Raw genomic sequence first — 17,336 nt, forward strand, 5'->3', positions numbered from 1 at the left:
AAGTGGTAAACGATAACTCCTCTCTAATGTGACATTACAGACCATGAAAGGAATGCAGAGAGGCTGCATGTTCCGTAACGAGCGTGTTTGCCCTCTTTCCGCTTTGCCCGCATTTTGAAGTGGAATGTGGTGTGTTGAGCTTTAATGTGGTTGTATCCTTTTCGTTTCATCCTTTCTTCTTCCACTGATGTACAAGATGTGTAAGACATTGTGAAAATGTCACTGTGCCCTGCAAACACAAGCGTTTCTGTGGTACATCATTTCCTGGCCTGTATGGGTTTCCCCTTTCCCAACATGAAAGGAGGCCAGGCCAGAAGGTGCTTGCTCCAGATTGGAGTGTTGCCTTTGAGGTGTCTTTTGGTGAAAAACAAAGCCGGAGCTTCCTTTGCTCACAAGGAGTGACAAAGGCACAACATGCCTACAAATGGTACTTTCCCTGTGATTGTGTGATTTGGAGAACCAGCTGTTCTCCAGATAACTTCTAAGCCAGGTAATTGCCCAGAACGTTCTTAAAAAGAGGAAATCTCAGACAAATGGTAGTCTTGAGACTTATTTTTACCTTGTGTGAGCAAGTCCTGTTAAAACTGCAGACAGAGCACACGTGAGGCACTGAAAGAGACTGTTCTGTGTTCATTTTACACAGTCCCTCCTGCTCTAGTATAAAGGAGAAGAGAGACGTAATGTACAGCTGGGACTCTTCCAGTCCTACATACAAGAGGGAAACCAGATTGTTCCTGCAGCTACTTGCTTGTTAAACAGTAGTACTTCCCTGCAAGGCTATTCATGCTGTTTCTTAGCCAAAATGTAGTAAACTCCAAAACAGGGCTGTTAACTTGTTCAGCGTGAAAGGCTCTTACATCACACCCTGTGCTGGCAAGGAGCCTGGGAACCAGGATATGTGCAGCAGGTCCTTGGGTTTGCCTCTCTCAAAAAAAGCCACACCACCTATCAGAGCTCTGTAACCTGCCAGCTCGTTACAGAGATTTAAATCTGATGAAGAGAACAGAAAAATGTTCTTTTGATTCCGATGTTGCCACGAAAAAAAAGGCACGGGCTGGGAAAAGAGGAATCCAGTCTGCAAATGCACCAGAACTCCTTATTTCAGCATTTGTGTGGTTTAAGGCAATGCATGAGAGTGCCAAGGCATTACTGTGATTCAGCTTTGATTTGCACCACAGTAAAGTGATCACGGAAATTAGAGCCCAAAAGGCCGTAATTTACCAGTGACGAAAGCTCTGGCAGTGCTGGTGTGTCCAGGCTCCTTTTAAGTGCCTTAATAGCAGCACTCCTGGGAGGTGATTGTGTTCTCTAATAGATCCCAGGGGCTGTAACAAGCCTCGTTGAAGCATTTCTCCCTGCGGGAGCTGTTGTTATCCGTGTGAAAGTGTGTTTAATTTCAAACTGGTATATATTTGTCCAGCAGCTGGCATATAACTAATTAGCTGCAAACCTAGTAAAGGAGTAACTTCGTGATGAACTATGCAACAATTACAAGAAAATATTACTGGGAAAATGTTTTGAGCCCCCTCCCCCCGATTTGATTTCAGTCCCTTTAGACATCATGGTAGCTCCACTGAATTGGATATAAGCTCACAGGAGAATTATTTAATACAGTTGGAAAGATACTGAGATTTACTGGGACTTCAGGAATAAATGAACCAATAAATTCACTTGGACCTGAACATTACAAAAATAGAAAGCTTCTGCTACTTCACACAACTTTTTAAATTAAAACTCACATTTTATTAATATTCTGTTTGCACACTTCACCTTCTCCTTACTAGTCATATCTTTGCTGTCACATTTGGTCTTTTCCTCCCGTTTTTGTATTTAAAATATGCAACATCTGCATATTTGCAACATATTTGCAACATGTGCAGCATTAAGATGCAACAAGCATCTTAATATCCTTTTTTTTACTGGTTGATTTGCCTTTTTTTTTTTTTTTAAGCTACTTATTTGTTTTAAAATAAAAATTGTCCAATCACAACCACCTGAAACACTGGTTTCCTCACAGATTTGTATTCTGGTTGCAGTGTTCAGATTGGTGCAATCAATCTTAGGAGGCAGAGAAATTGTATTGCATAAAGATGATTTTTTCCCTCCCCTAAGGAAGTGTGTGTCTGTGTCAGCTTGTGGCTTCTTCTGCAGCCACAGAGATAATTTAATCAACTGTCCATGGATTCACTTAGTGGAGAATTTATTTTAATGACACAAAGTCCTACAATTTGTGTTCCTCTTAGTCCTAGATCAAAAGGAGGAAGGTGAGGTGGAAAGGATGAATAGCCAGAATGCTGAGTCCAATCAATTCCCAGCTGCTTTGACAGCTCTCACAGGGCTATAAGTAGCTAAGGCAATTAAAACAAGACCATCTCCGGGGCTTTTTTAAGATACACATTGGTACCAAAATCATGACCCCAGCACCCTGAAGACAGAGTTAGTAGCTTAAACCTAACATACTTTTATCACCCTAAATCCTGCACTGTGCATGGCACAGAAAGGCTAAACCTCAGGATCTGGCCTCGTGTGTCTACATAAATAGATATCTTTTGGTTAAGTAACGTGAAGTTAAGAGGGTGCTGGAGGGACAGCCTCGTTTTACCCATTGAACTGATTTCTCGTGGCACAGTTTATCTCTGAATTTTGGACTTGATAATTTCATAAGCATCCTGTTATTTTGCTAGAAGATCGAGAAGATCAGAACTTCTCATAGGAATAAACTCCATTAGTGATTAGAAGCTGGATACCTGCTCTCTGATTTAATGGAAAGCTGCAGTTTAATTTAAGATCACTGACAGTTTCTTACCAACTGGTAAGAAATTGGACAATTTTGGAACACAAAAATTATTTACCATTTAGGCTGTTTTTTCACAGTAGGGAAGGGATTATAGACCAAAGTCTTTCCATGAGAATGGAGGAGAGATGCACAGCTTTGAACCTGTTTGGTTGCACCTTGCCTGCTTCTGGATTGGACTAGAGGGAAAATACAGCTAAGAATAACCAAAAAATGCTTATGGAAGGGAGCTCAGCATCTGCATCTCTCTTAACCCCGTTTTGTCTGTATTTTATTTTTGGATACAGTCTTTAATGGCCAACAGAGCTTTAAAGAATGTAAAAAGATGGTTGGAAACTTTCTACATAAAGCACTCATATTCCTTTCTTACTTACTCTCAACATTCCCTAGTCCTTGAAATAAACTTGAGAAGTTGGGAGAAATAGAGGGGACATCATGAAACAAGAGTCACTCCTGTTTGGCTTCTTTTTCCCAGCTTTCAGATTTTATGGTGTCACTACCTGCTTGTGCATGGGAAGAGCAATACAGCTCTTTAAAAATACAGCCTGTGTCTGGGTTTTTTTTCTTTTAAGATTACAATCAAGCAAGTTTGGCCATTTGAAAGTCAGCTGCATGGGCTGCTGACTCAGAAGAGGACTAGATACCATCTTGGCAGCAGCTTGGAAAAATGTTTCCATTGTGCTGGTGAAATGAATGCAAAATATTTATTCTTTGAGCTTGTTCACAACAGCAGCTCAGTCCTCAGCTGGAACTGAGGGTGGGGCCATGTGGAAGACATTTGTAGGAAGACAATAATGATTTGTACAGGGCCCAAGGTGCACATAATCTTATTGTATGATTAACAAAGGACAAGGCTCCTACCATATGGGGCTTAGAAGCTGAAGTGTAAACCGGTGAATTAACCAACAGAGAATAAAAGAGAAAAGATAGTAGAGGCAGAAGGGCAGCAAAAGAAGGGGAGGGGACAGAATTCGAGAGGGGATTGATTAATGTAGTCTTTTTGCATGTTAAGTCTTTCAGTAAACTGCCAGTGGTAAGGTTAGTATGTTAGACTTTTGACATTTCCATCTATCCTACTTTTTCACTTAAAACTGCACAAGCCAGGGCATCCGTGGTATGTAGAAAATCTTCTTCCTTCTGTACCTCTGAACAGAAAGTTACTAATTGCTATTTTGTGGTACATGAGCACATATGATTCAAGCAAAAAAAAAGTAAACACGCTTCTTGCCCTGAGGACCTTGTTGTCCAAGAGCCCGATCCAGCAAAACAGGCTGGGCAAATTCTAAATCCGTAAGAAAGCATCGGCTTAAACAGGATTGTTCCTAAACGCTGCTCCCAGTGCGTGCTTGCAGAAGAGATTTTAAGTGTAGCCATAACACAGTGAGCAATGACAGAAGGCATTGAGGAAAGGTAACCTGAAGGTTACAGCCCCGGGTTTGGTTGATGTTGCTATTTGTATTAACGTTGCTGGATCTCAGGTGCTGTTTTGTTTTTGGCTGATGCCAACGTGGTGGTGGCCCTGATCCAGGAAAACACTTAAATGTGTGGTTAATTTTAAGTATATTGGTAGCCCTGCTGGAGTCAACAGCACTTAAAGCTGTGTGCATGTCAAGTCACTTTGCTGGATCAGGGGCTTTGTACAAGTTTTATGGTCCATTAAAACACTTAAAAATGACAACCACAAGTACTGAAGATGAGGAAGGAAGCTGATGGACAGAGGGTGGAAAAAACAGTTGGGGAATACGTTAAAGGTTCAGAAAAGAATGAGAGAAAGAGATTGGAGGAGAGGAGGACAAGGACAGGGACAGGGAGAGGAGAGGGACAGGGAGAGGAGAACTGGTGACAATGGAAAATAGCTCCTGACTGAGTGGCAGGGAGAGCAGCAGCTGCAAGATTGCTATCTCCCTGCTGTTGTGTGTTTGGCATTTCAAGCTTTGGGTGTTGTGATTTTTTGGTGTTTCCAGTATTTACTGGGAAACATTTGTGGTGTGTTCTACCTCAGGATCCAGCTCCTTACATGAACTGGAACAGCTACAGATGAAGACACGGTTTATGAAAGAAGACAACAGACCCCTTTCTTCACCCTTTTCCTTAGGTGTGCTGGAAATGACTGCACAAAAGTACATCCCAACAGACATCTTGGATGCAGGGAAGCCTCTGCCAAAGATGATTTCTTAGGGAGCGCTGTGAGAAATACAGAATTACAGAATTATTTAGGTTGGAAAAGACCTCTAAGATAACTGAGTCCAACCTCTGACCAATCTCCACCTTGTCAACTGGACCATGGCACTAAATGCAACATCCAGCTGTTTCTTGAACACCTCCAGGGATGGTTACTCCACCGCCTCCCTGGGCAGTCCATTCCAATGTTTAAGAACCCTTTCCATGAAGAAATTCCTCCTGATGTCCAACCTAAACCTCTCCTGTTGCAGCTCGAGGCTGTGTCCTCTTGTCCTGTCGCTGGTTGCTTGGGAGAAGAGGCTGAGCCCCATCTTGCTACAACCTCCTTTCAGGCAGTTGTGGAAAGCAGTACAGTCACCCCTGAGCTTCCTTTTCTCCTGGCTAAACACCCCCACCTCCCTCAGCTGCTCCTCACAGGACTTACCCTTCACCAGTTCCACTGCCCTTCTCTGAACTTGCTCCAGTACCTCAATGTCTTTCTTGTCGAGAGACACAGAACTGGACACAGGACTTGAGTGTGGCCTCACCAGTGCCAATTACAGAGGATCAGCCACTTCCCTGGTCCTGCTGGCCACACTGTTTTTGATACAAAATAGTTGCCACAGAAAGTGCCCAACTTTCTTTCCTGGGATTTCCCTTCAGAGTTATTCAGAGTCAGTTCCTTTTCATTAAGGAAAACGAAAGAGTTTAAAAAGGAGAAAAATAGTGCCAATAGCTGGACATGGGTTGGAGACCAGAGAGAGCTGGCTGCAACCATCTGCCCTGCCAGAGATCACTTGTGCAATTCTAAGTCACTCAGTCTGCCAGTGCCTCAGTTTCCCATTTGTAAAAAAATAGGGCTACACTAAGTCAGAAATGTCACAGTGATAAACACATTAAAACATTCTACATTACTCAGACGTTTTTTGAACAGGAGCTGGAAGTGGCTTAAGATAAGTTAACCATAGATAGAATCTATTGTATCTAAAGTTTGTAGCAACAGGCTTTTACACTGCAGACTGTAACTGTGGACAGGAAGCCCTCATGTTTTCAGAGAGCACCAAGATGTGCTCAGAAGGTCACTGTGAAATAGGCTGCTCTTCTGAGCCCCAGGGAAGCATGACAAGGAATAATTTCAGGTCTTTGCTGAAGAGCATTTAACTATAGACTGAATCTGCATCTAAGCTTATGTGCTTGTGAACCCAGTGTTTGCCATCTCCACACTGTAAGCATCCACTGCCTGTGGATACACTTCTGTATCCGCATCTCCACAAGCTCTGCAGGAACATGAGAGGTGGTGGCGGCTTGCTGGAGGTGTATCCCTGGTCCTTAGTGTGGAAATAATTTCGATTTTTTTTTCTATTCCACTTCCTGGAATACAGGGAAAAGCCTTACCACTACCTGCATGTCTCTTTATGGTATTGTTTGTAGTCATGAAACATCGAGCTCAGGTGCTTGATATGCTTCTTGCTTAGCACAGCCCTTGGTTCAGTCCTTCCAGGTGGCATCAAACCACAGAACCAGTGCAGAGCACAATCTGGTTCCACTGGTAGGGTACCTGAAATGATGGAAGGATGCAGTTAAGGGGCTGTCAAAATGGAAAGCATGCATGACAGAAGCAAGATACCCACTGCCTGTCGCTGTCAATGCAGATTTCTTTTGTGCATAGCAACGAAAAAGAAGCAGCACACAAAAATTAGGCCTGGAGTGATCAGCAGTAGGTCTGGAATGAATGCAAGAAGAGGGTTAGGTTCCTCAAGCTGTGCACATTCAGCGCGTTTTTAGTCAAAAATTAATTTACTTGGAGGTTACAGGTCAACCGTAGGCTCTGTGCTGAAGGAAGTTTATTAATATATTGGTTTGTTTGTGCACAGTAGTAGCTGCTCTGAGATAACAGACTTCACAAGCTTTAGTGGGGCACTGATAGCACTCATGCCTAGAGTTTGTCAGCTGTGGGGTGGGCTTGAAAGCTAATGCTTAACCCCAAGGGCTACGAGGAAGTCCTTCCTGGTGTCCAAAGTCCTCCTAGAACTGCACAAAAAAATGCATCATTATTTGCCTGCCTGTTTGAGAGAGCTTCCTAAGGCTCCTTCTGGAGCCCTACTGAGATCCTCAGTCATGATGAGCCCTGCAGGAAGTGGCCACCTGTAGCAGCTGCTCATTTTCTGTTTAGCTGCAGTTACCTGCACTTTGTGGCACAGCAGCTCGTGCCACAGAGGGAGTTATTAATTCAGTCCAGGTCTATGCAAATTCCTTGGAGTTTTATTAAGATTGTGGGTGAACTCAGCTCTGAGCTGAAAGTTTTCTCTATTTCTCAGGAAGCCGCCTTTGTAACTCTGACCGGCATCACTCTGCCAGCATCCAGGTTTGATAGATCTGCTTCTGGACTCTCAAAACTCTTGGTGATCATGAAAATGACAGGCTGAGAGAGTTGGGGGCTGCTCAACCTGGAGAGGAGAAAGCTTCAGGGAGACCTTATAGCACCTTGCAGTATCTAAAGGAGCTATGAGAGAGCTGAAGAGGGACTTTTCAAGAGGGCGTGGAGTGACAGGACAAGGAAGAATGGCCTTAAGCTGAAGGATGGAAGGTTAAGAATAGATTTGAGGAAGAAATTCTTTACTGTAAGGGTGAGGCATTGGACACTTGGGGTTGTGGACTCTCCAGCCCTGGAAGTGTTCAAGGCCAGGTTGGATGGGGCTCTGAGTAACCTGGTCTGGTGGAAGGTGTCCCTGTCATGGCAAGGGGGTTGGAATGAGATGATCTTTAAGGTTCCTTCCAACCCAAACCATTCTGTGATTCTAAAATTACATTTGAACAGTAGGCTATGAATAGGTTATTAGAATTTTGTATAGTTTACTCAAGCTTCAAGTGTGGTATCAATTAACTTCAGGCTTTGTTAGGGGGAAAAGTGTTTCATTTTAAGTTTGAAAAATATCATTGAAAGCTGGTATAATAAATGTTTGGACAGTGAAGTCACTATCCGTGACTGAGCTTTGAAATATAACACTAAGATGAAGAAAGCAAAATGGTGGGTAGTAAATGTGTTTATTTAAATCACATTTGGCTCTGAGTATTTTTTTTTCATTTGTTATTCTCAGTGGCCACGGTTCTGCAGATTACTCATCAGTACTCTGGCCTCAATCCAGCTAAAGTACTTAAGTAAGTGCATAACTTAAACTAACACAAGTAATCCTGTATTCAGTGCCAGCAAATGAAGACCCACATAAATGTGGGCTCACACTTTCTTTTTTTCCATTCACTTTAAATCAGTGGATGTTTTACCTGTTTTTTACCGATAGGATTATCTTAATCTGTTGTTTTGTTGTTTGGTTTTTTTTTTCAATTTTTTAAAAAATGTACATTTCCTACAACAAAATATCTACTGTAATCATGCTTATTACCTGATTGCTGCAGCTCTTTCCAGCAGTAATTCCCCCTTGCCCTTAACTGTGACCTTCAGTGTGATAAAGGGTTGGTTTTATTTCCAACAGCCTAAGGAGCACTCAAGCCTCTGTGTGAAAACAGCTAAAGTATATCTTTTTGAACATATACAGTAACAAACATTTAAGACAAGAACACTTAAAAACTCTGGAATAGATTAAAAATAAGTGGCATCCCTGTGTTTGCAGCCACTTGTAACAACTATGGCCTTATCAAAGTCAGGTTAGTTCCTCAAAACTACTTGACTTTTTTGAACTTTGTGTTCAAAAAGACAGAATTTAAACTGCTGTGCTGTTTGATTAATAATGTGTCACACTGATAATTTTGATTTGGACTCCACCTATATTCTACATGAGTAATCTGAGGAAGGAATGTGGGCCACAAAGGCTTGTCTAGAGAATGCCTCTGATATTCTTGACTCAGAACTCCACCTTATCTGAGTGGCAGAGTGATACAGGATCAGACACACAGCTACAGATTAGAGGTTACGTAAACAAATCCTGTCCCTTCTCCACTTCTGCCTTGACTTCTCTCTAAGAACTTAGCTCGGGATCTGGACTATTCCTTCATCTTTTGCTGTCTTCAAGTTTATTTTTCAGAAGTGCTTAAGTCTTCTCTCACTGGTACCATTATTTTTCCTCAAAGGGAGGAGCTGCAGACACTGTTTGTGTATAAAACAGGTTCTTTGTTTCTGGTGTCGTATCAAAGGAAGTTTTGTAAATCTATCCTGTGTCTGAATTAAGTTGGGAACAAAACTCACTGGGATTAAACTGCAAGTTCATTTCCATACAGAAATATTTAGGAAGGGATTGCCACTGAAAATGTGAAATCACTCTGCACATTCAGTCCATGTTATCTTCAGGGTAAGCAGATTTCAACACTCAGTATTGCAGTGAGGATTTAGTAGAAATGCAAGTTGTCCGTTTCATCATCTTTCCCAGTGCTGAATGCAGTCCTCTATTTCTTTTTTTTTGGGGATTTGGCTAAATTTTCTTGTCATTCCATTTATGTTATCCATTTAACCTACTACAGATCCCCAACTGTGACTGCATATCACTAATAATTAACTCTGTACAGTAATTAATATTATAGCTGCTGCTATGTGAGAAGATACCTGCAGTAGGAGGCTGGTTACTAGTTGTAAAATATAAAAGCAATATACAGTTGTTCTGTATTCCATGCTAAAAGACTCCTGCTCAGGACCACTGGGCGAGTCATATCCTGATGATGTTGAGATGAAGTAAAAAAATCCTTTCATGGCAGAGTTCTTAGGTGATGGCAATCTCTGTTTGAGCTGTTTTGCAATGAAATCAAACTACTAGGGCTTCTACAGCCCCACCATACCGTTTTAGAAATAAGTTTAGAATAGACACAGTCGTTCCCTCACTTTCATACCTTCTGCAGGACAGTTGTGGCCCTGATTCACTGAGGGCCTCACAGATTAGGGACAGACACCCAGCTGACATTGGGGAACACACCATGCCAATACAGAGAGTGTTGTCAGAGCCAGCTGTTGTTATGGGGCTTGGTTACTGTGTCCTAATCAAGGTGTAATGTCTGAGCTGTAACCACCTTCATTTACACTTGCTGCTCACCGGAACGATTAGAGCATTTAATACTTCAGAAGCCTTTTCAGACTAAAGCAACTTTTATTGCATTCCTTTCGGGTACAGGAAGAAAAACTTTGAAAAAAAAAAAAAGAAATCCAGCATTTTGTGTGTGTGATCCCCTTCCTTGCTGGTTTGGTGCTGGAACAGAGGTTCCTTAGAACAGATGGTAGAAACTACAACTCCTGCTCTGTTGCTCTGTTCACTCTGAGCTTTTGGAGGTGAGGAGGGGACTCTGTATCAGGGCAGGCCTAGAGCTAGGACTGACCGTGCTCTCAGAGCACCCAGCAGACTCAGGGACTGCCACCCCATGCAGCCTTTTCACCTCGCAGGTGGCATTTTTAAATCCTGAAGGGATCCAAGATGGGATCCTGACCTCAGCCTCCCTGATTCCAGTTTTCTCAGCTGTTGTAAACCACTGGTATCAGTTACCACACTCTAGCAAAAAACAAGTAGGAGTTTAATTTACAGATTAACCAGCAGATGAAACCTTTTTTTTTTTTTTCCTGATAACTTGTCTTTATCCACTTCACAAACCAGACTAGATTAAGCCAAAATTGGGAAGGAAGTGTTTTAAATTAATTTTGCACAAACAAATTGCAACAGGATAAACATATCCGTGACATACATTTGGAAAAATTATAAGTTGTTCTTTGACAGCTCATCAGGAGAAGAGTTGTGAACTACTTCAGTTGTATGTAACTGTAATTGTAGTAAGGAGCACTAGCAAATGGTGGGAAAATTACCACTGGTAGTTTACTCTTGCATTCAAAATGGCTTTGCCCTGATTTGCATTTAGATGGGAATTCCTTCTGTTGCTCTTCAATCCATTAGGTTTTATAAGGTAAGTAGCTTGCTTTTTTTTTTTTTTTTTTTCCCTCTGAAGTGCTGGGAAGGGCATTCAGTTTTACTGCTGAGCTGTGAGCTGTGCAGGTGGCACCTCAGCATATCCATATTAAGCCATCAGGAAAAGAAAAAGGCTTGAATTTACCTGGAAATGCCTATTTCTAAATAAAGCACAGGTAACATTTCTGCTGCAATGCTTGAATAGGTTCGTTCCATGCAGACTTGTGACTTGCAGCAGCATTTCTTTTTTTAGGCTGCTCTTTCTATTCCTACCCAGTCACCAAAGACTAATATGTAATCTTTATTATTACTCAAACAATATTTGCTTTAGAATTTTTCTAATGCAGAATTAAGGCTACTTGTTTGTGGGGAGGGAGGAAAAGCAAATTTACATTTGTATTAGATTGTTGGTAAACTGGCTTTTGTACAAAAGATACACATAAAGAATTCTCATTGAATTACCATACTAAGACTAAATATATTTTTCTAAAGATTGGACAAAAATAGAAACAAAAGAAAATAAGTCTGGAAGGGACATTAAAAATTCATTTACTCCCACAGCACAAATAACTATATGTAAATAATAACCAACAAATGTGTTGTTTTAACCTGTTGCTAAAAACATCCTGTAATGGAGATATTACAGTTTTTTCAGCAGAACATGCTGGTGCTTCACTGTTGGTACAGTCAGAAAGTTCTCCCAAAGTCCAAGCTAAGAATTCTTTGCTAAAGGCTAAGTAGATAACTTCTCATCCCATAACCAGTGGACCCAGAAGATAGTTAATCACTTTCCTTCTTGCAAAAACACATTATACTTGGAGACTGTTACGGTATTTTTCTTCAGTCTTCTGTTCCATTATTTTTTCTTCCTTTCAAGATGAAGAAACTGTGAAGTTTTCAAGTCCTTCTTTACAGGTTTTCTAAACTCCTAGATCATTGTTGTTCCTCGTTTTGGACTCTCTTGGTTCGTTCTTGAGTTTAATCCCTAAATCTGCAGTATCCCAGCTGGCATCTAACCAGGGAATATGTAGAACAGATTCTCCACGTCTTACCTATAACACATCTGTAGATAGTGTGATTTTTTTATTTTCAAGAAACTGACACTGTAGTCTGAGTTTTAGTTTCACTCTCAGGTCTGCTGCAAGTCCCATTTTATTTTTGCATTTGATTATTGTGTAACATGCTCTACTTACCCATATCAAAGTGCATCCTGTTTTTCAAAGCATTGCAGCAATTCCCAAGATTATTTGAAGTTCTGAGGCTGTCCCTAAAAAAGCAGCTCCTCTTGCCATTGAGTCATTTTGAGTCATTTGAAAATGTGGTCGGGTTATTCATTACTTCTTCATCAAGTCATCAGTGGAAACACTGATTGATATAAGCCAGAACACAGAACCTCTGCAGAACTCTCTCTTAAACTCTTCCAGTCAGATAAAGAAGCCTTACTACCTTCCTGGTGAGTATTGTTGTGACCTTTAGCAGTCACTCCTGGCTTGCTCCTGTGCCTGTCGTGCAAGAAATGCCAGAAGTCCATTAATTTGTGCTGCATCTGCTCACCATGGGACTTCCAGCCTCTTACTAAAGAGACTGAGAGTGGCTTGGCAGTGGTTATACATGTTGGATGTGAGAGATGATCCTTCTCTCCTCTGTCTGCTTGAAATGGGTGTAGCTGTTCTCTTGGAATCAAACTTGCACCAAGGGGTGCAATAAAGTTCCTTGGCTCGCTGCCCCCACCTTCCCTCACAGATAGCTGTGCTGGGAACCTGAGCAGGTGGAGGTGCAGTGATCTGGTCAGTCCAGGATCATTTTATCCAAAGTAGTTGTCTAAAATGGGCCTTGTGAAGGATGTCCCAGAAATATTTGTTTCCCCACCGGCTGCAGAAGCAGCAGCCCAGGGTAACTTGTTCAACACAAAAAGCTGCAGAGCAGCTGTGAGTCAAAGCATTTTGATACAGCTGATCTGATGGATGCCAGGGATAGATCCCTATCCTAGAGGATGAATTCCTGCTGACTCAGGTAGGCAAGATGACAGGTAACTATAGAAAAACAATCTTCTGCTGATGTTAATTGCTGTTCACATCCCTGAACTGTCCCTATGATTTAAATTTAGCATGCTCTTACGAAAACAATGGGATTCTTTCAATAGGACACAGGACTAAAAAGACTCCTAGATTATCAGAAAAAGGAAACATAGATTATCAGACAGGTTTTAATGTATTCATTGTAAGTGAATATATAATTTACAGGACTGATTTTACTTCTACAGAGTATTAGTCACTCCTCACTCCCTTTGCACTAGGAAGCTAGAGAAAACAACCAAAGTAAGAAGTTACCTATTAAAATTTACATTCTAGCCTCTAGAAGACATAAAACTCCTTTTGTTTACATCCACCTTTTATGACTTTTGCTGTTGTGTCAACCGAGAGCTGTTTTACTTTGTCTCCACAAAGATTGCTGTCACTGCTATGTTAAGGTTCTGTTGCTCCATGTTTTTTGGCATAAATAATGCCCTTGTAAAAACATGGAAAAGTAGAAATGTATTCAGGCAGCTTTTGTTTTGCATGTATTTCTCTTCTAAACTTTTCTCTATAGAGTTTATTTTGCCTGGCAGCATTTAGCATGCAAAGTATGTTCTGTCTTGTTGCAGGGGGTATCTCAAACAGTTGAAACTGGTTACCTGATAGCAAATTTTAAAGCATAATTTAGTCAAATCCCTTGGTTATAGTTAAGAGAAACCTCCTGTGGCAGTAGAACAAACATTCACCAACAAACCCCATAAATTGAAATGTTACAATATATAGTATCAGCCTGGTGGAAATTATAGGTCCTTTGAAAGACAGCTTTTTTTTCCATATCTTTAGCCAGTAATGCTTCTGTAAAATGACAGGCAGAGTTTGTAGAGAGGTAATACTGTTAAAAATATCTTCCAGTTTGTCTAATCTTGTTCACAATGTTTTGACCTTGATTTAAGCTGACTCAAGAGTGGGTTGTTTTCAGAAGGTGTGGTCCCACTGTCACTCCTGCCCTGGGCACTCCGTGTGCCAGTGCTAATACAACTGCACGGTGACCTGGATCAGGAACTGATCTGGATAAAACCCAATCTTTTCTTATTAGTCCCTTTGGTTTTCAGCTGTATCAGTTTCCTGTTCTGACTCACTGTGTTGCCTACAAGCCAAAAGGAGCCAGAATGCAAAGCGAGGAGCAAAAGGAACGCCATGATCAGCAGCCTGTTCCAAAATTGGTTTAAACAAATTGTGAGACTGCAGGCAGATTGAGGGATGGGGTTTCACCGTTTAGTTCTCCATTTCCTTCATTTTTTTTTTCCTTTGAGCAGTGTGGATGGTACAACACAGCTATAACATTTCCATTACAAGCCTCTGCTATATATTAAATTACTGCCTTTTTATTATTTTGAGTGTGTAGATCTGGGTGTAGATTCTGCCACTATGAAACCCTGGTCTTGCAGTGGGTTCTGATGTTCACAGTGCAGTGCAGCACAAAATAGGCTTATCTGACTTCTCACAAACGTCTCGTGTTCTGTAGCAGGTGAAATGCAATGCACACCTTTCAAGACTCAGTGTCACTTCCAAGTACAAACAACCTTGGAGTTGTATTTCCTCATGGCTCTTGCTTACTAGATGATTATGGGGAGTAAATAAAAACAAAGAAACAAAATCATGGCAGCTCTTTCCAGTCCGTTATGTCACCTTATTCTTCTCTTCCTTTGATTAGGAAAAGATGTCCAAAACTCTTATCACTATCAAGGTACACGATAAGGAAGATAAATTATTTAGAGCTTTTAAAGCTAGCTCCCAGATATAATTAAAAGCTTCCTAAGCATTTTAAATAGTAGGCTGAAAATATAATAAATTAATATGAACTGTTTTGGTATCTTGTGTGACTGGTCAGTTAGAGCATTTATTAAAATCTTAGAAGTCAGAAAATACACCTAGGAAGGAAATATTGCAGAGTTTTCTTTTCAAAGGATCTTTACAGTAAAGAAGAACTGGATATTGTTAACTTTCCCATATATCCTTAAAAGTTTCCTTAGGAAGAGGCAGTTTGGGAAAAAAAATAAAGCTGTCACCGGCACTTAGTTTCCTTGCTTGAAACTTCACTGGACTTGAGAAATGAGACAGATTTCTGTTTTCCCATAATACTTGGCTCTCTCCTCTCATCGTAGCTTTAATTCTAATTATCTTTCATACTTTCTTACGTTATTTGCACATTGCTGTGCTATCCTAGATCTTATCACCCTTCCCTTCTTGAAGGACTTGCTGAACTTTTGAAGCTTGAGCTTCCCCTTGGGAGCAATAGATTTCATGTGTTCGCTGATGACTCCTGTGGCTCCTCTGGAGCACCATCCATGTGCGTCTGCCCACAGGATCTGTTGCCATTGTCAAAGAAATAATCTGTTTTCCCCTTCTACAGCATCTGTGTCTGAACTGCACTGGTCCTGCCGAGCTCCCTAAGCTGTCAGCGGGGATCTATTCATTAGAGTTAAGGAAGCCCAGCTAAAGCTTTACCACACCCCCCTGTCTGAATAAATGTAAATGGTGAATCTATTGCGAATATTTCCGTGTTTCCATCGATTCTGCTGAATCTGTGAGCCTGGCTCACAGGGTGCAGTAAATCTCGTCCTCGGTGGGCTGGAGCCTCCCGTGGTGTAAACTCCGTCCTACAGACAGACACTGGTACCAGGGCGGCTTTGGGCGCCGCTTACGTGGGAGACGCCAACATTCGGGATAATCTTGAATTGTAACTTAATCTGGAATTGTTTCAAATGGAAACGAGCGCGCCTTTGCCCAGAGCGGGTACCCCGGGATGGCGGTACCTCAAGGATAGGGCATACCCCGGGATAGGGGGTACAGCAGGATGGCGGGTACCCCAGAACACGGGCATACCCCGGGATAGGGGCACCCGGGATGGCGGGTACCCCGGGATAGAGGGCACCCCGGGATAAAGGGCACCCCGGGATGGCGGCCCGGAGCACTGCGGGAGCTCCCGTCACACACGGGGGAAACCCCTTCCACACCCCCGCGTCCCCCCCCGCGGCCAGTGGAACCGTCCGCTACCCCGCCGCTGCCTCGCAGGTGAACGCTCGGGACCGTACCAACAGCGGCTGGAGGGGGAGAGCGGGGCTTCCCCGGCCCCGCCTCCCCTCGCCCGGCTCTAGCCCAGGGCAGCCAGGCGAACAGCCGAGCCTGCGGAAAGGGCTGCGAGCGGCGGCCGCCCCGGCAGAGCTCTCGGGGCACTAAACCTGCCGCTGCTACCCCTCCCTTTCCCGCGCGGAAGTGGTATCTCCCTTCCCCTCCCGCCGCCGACCAACGGGCTCGACTGCAGCAAAACGGGACGTACCAAGCGCTCCGCCGGGGGGGGGGGTGTGCGCGGCGAGGCGTGGCGGGAAGCGCCGTCCTGCGAACCGGGAGCCCGGGGAGCCGCTCCCGCCGAGCGGGGAGGAGGCGGCGCCCGCAGGAGGCACGGCCGGGGCGGCCCGTGGGGGAGCCACACCGGGGGTTGATGGGCTGGGGGAGGGCGAGCCCCGGGTCCTCCCCCCGCCGGGTTCCTCCCCCCGCGCCGGGTGCGAGCGGCAGCGTGTGCGGAGGCCGAGGGGCAGCCGCCGCCGTCCCGCCTTCCCTTCCCTCCCCTCCCCTCCCCGCCCGGTGCCGCCGCGGGGCCGGTGAGTCCGCGCCTGGATGCTCATCCCCTTCTCCTCTCTTCCCTCCCGCAGGCGGCGGCAGCGGCTCCGGCTCCCTCGCAGCTCCCGGCCGCCTCCGAAGGGATGCTGGAGAAACTAGAGCTCGAAGATGAAGGTAAAAAATCCAGCGAAGCGGGATGGGGGGCGGGCCGGGGACGCCCCCGCGCCCGGCGGGGTCTGGGCAGCGCGAAGGGAGTGGGGGATCCCCCCCGGCGGGCTCGGGGATGCGCCGTGCCCGGGCCGTGCCCTTCCCGGCCCCGCATCCACCCGATCCCGCTGCGGAGCTTTTGTCCCGGCGCCGCCGCCGGGCTGTGCCCGCTGCCCTTTCCCGGCGCCCGGATCCGCAGTTCCACCAGCCGGGGGTCCCTGCTCCGGGGGTGGACCAGCCTTCATGGCATCCCTCCTCCTCCTCCTCCTCCTCCACTGGAAACACTCGTTCTCCTCGAATACGTCCGCGATACCAAATATAGGCTTTGGGAGCGGTGATGGGAAAGCTCTTTCGGCTAAAGCTTCTTCTCCTTATGGCAGCGCGTACATCTGTTCGGAGCGGCAGCCGTAAACTCGATTTTCCTTATGTGGCCGCTCTCCCTGGTTGTTCTTCGCTGCAGCTCTGACAGAGCGTGCTCTGCTCCATAGGGAAACTCCTGCGAGTTCTTCCCCTCTTGCAAGCACTGAACCGTGCTGTGGATGTGGGTTTGGGTGGGTTTTTTTGTTGCTTTGTTGTTTTGTTTGGGTTTTTTTTCCCTTTTATTTTTATTCTCGAACTTGCACAAAGCAGTCGCTTCACCTCTGA

At 44.1% G+C, this 17,336-nt stretch overlaps 1 protein-coding gene across 6 annotated transcripts in view; it reads left to right on the forward strand.

The window, feature by feature from the left end:
• PRKAG2 (protein kinase AMP-activated non-catalytic subunit gamma 2) overlaps positions 1-17,336 on the forward strand; it is a 208,052-nt gene that overhangs the window by 143,410 nt on the left and 47,306 nt on the right. For 3 of the 6 annotated variants that reach the window (XM_050333154.1, XM_050333069.1, XM_050333237.1), the window contains one exon: positions 16,577-16,658. The exons of 1 other annotated variant lie outside the window; for it this stretch is intronic. In XM_050333154.1, the coding sequence (XP_050189111.1) occupies positions 16,577-16,658 (82 nt within the window). Of the gene's footprint in view, positions 1-15,657; positions 15,676-16,265; positions 16,324-16,576; positions 16,659-17,336 lie in introns of those variants that run through there. 2 more of the 6 variants (XM_050333321.1, XM_050333404.1) reach the window with 2 other exon arrangements.

The sequence above is a fragment of the Myiozetetes cayanensis genome, unplaced genomic scaffold, assembly GCF_022539395.1.
Source record: "Myiozetetes cayanensis isolate MyiCay16 unplaced genomic scaffold, myiCay2020 scf1, whole genome shotgun sequence".
In the NCBI taxonomy this organism is placed as follows: domain Eukaryota; kingdom Metazoa; phylum Chordata; class Aves; order Passeriformes; family Tyrannidae; genus Myiozetetes; species Myiozetetes cayanensis.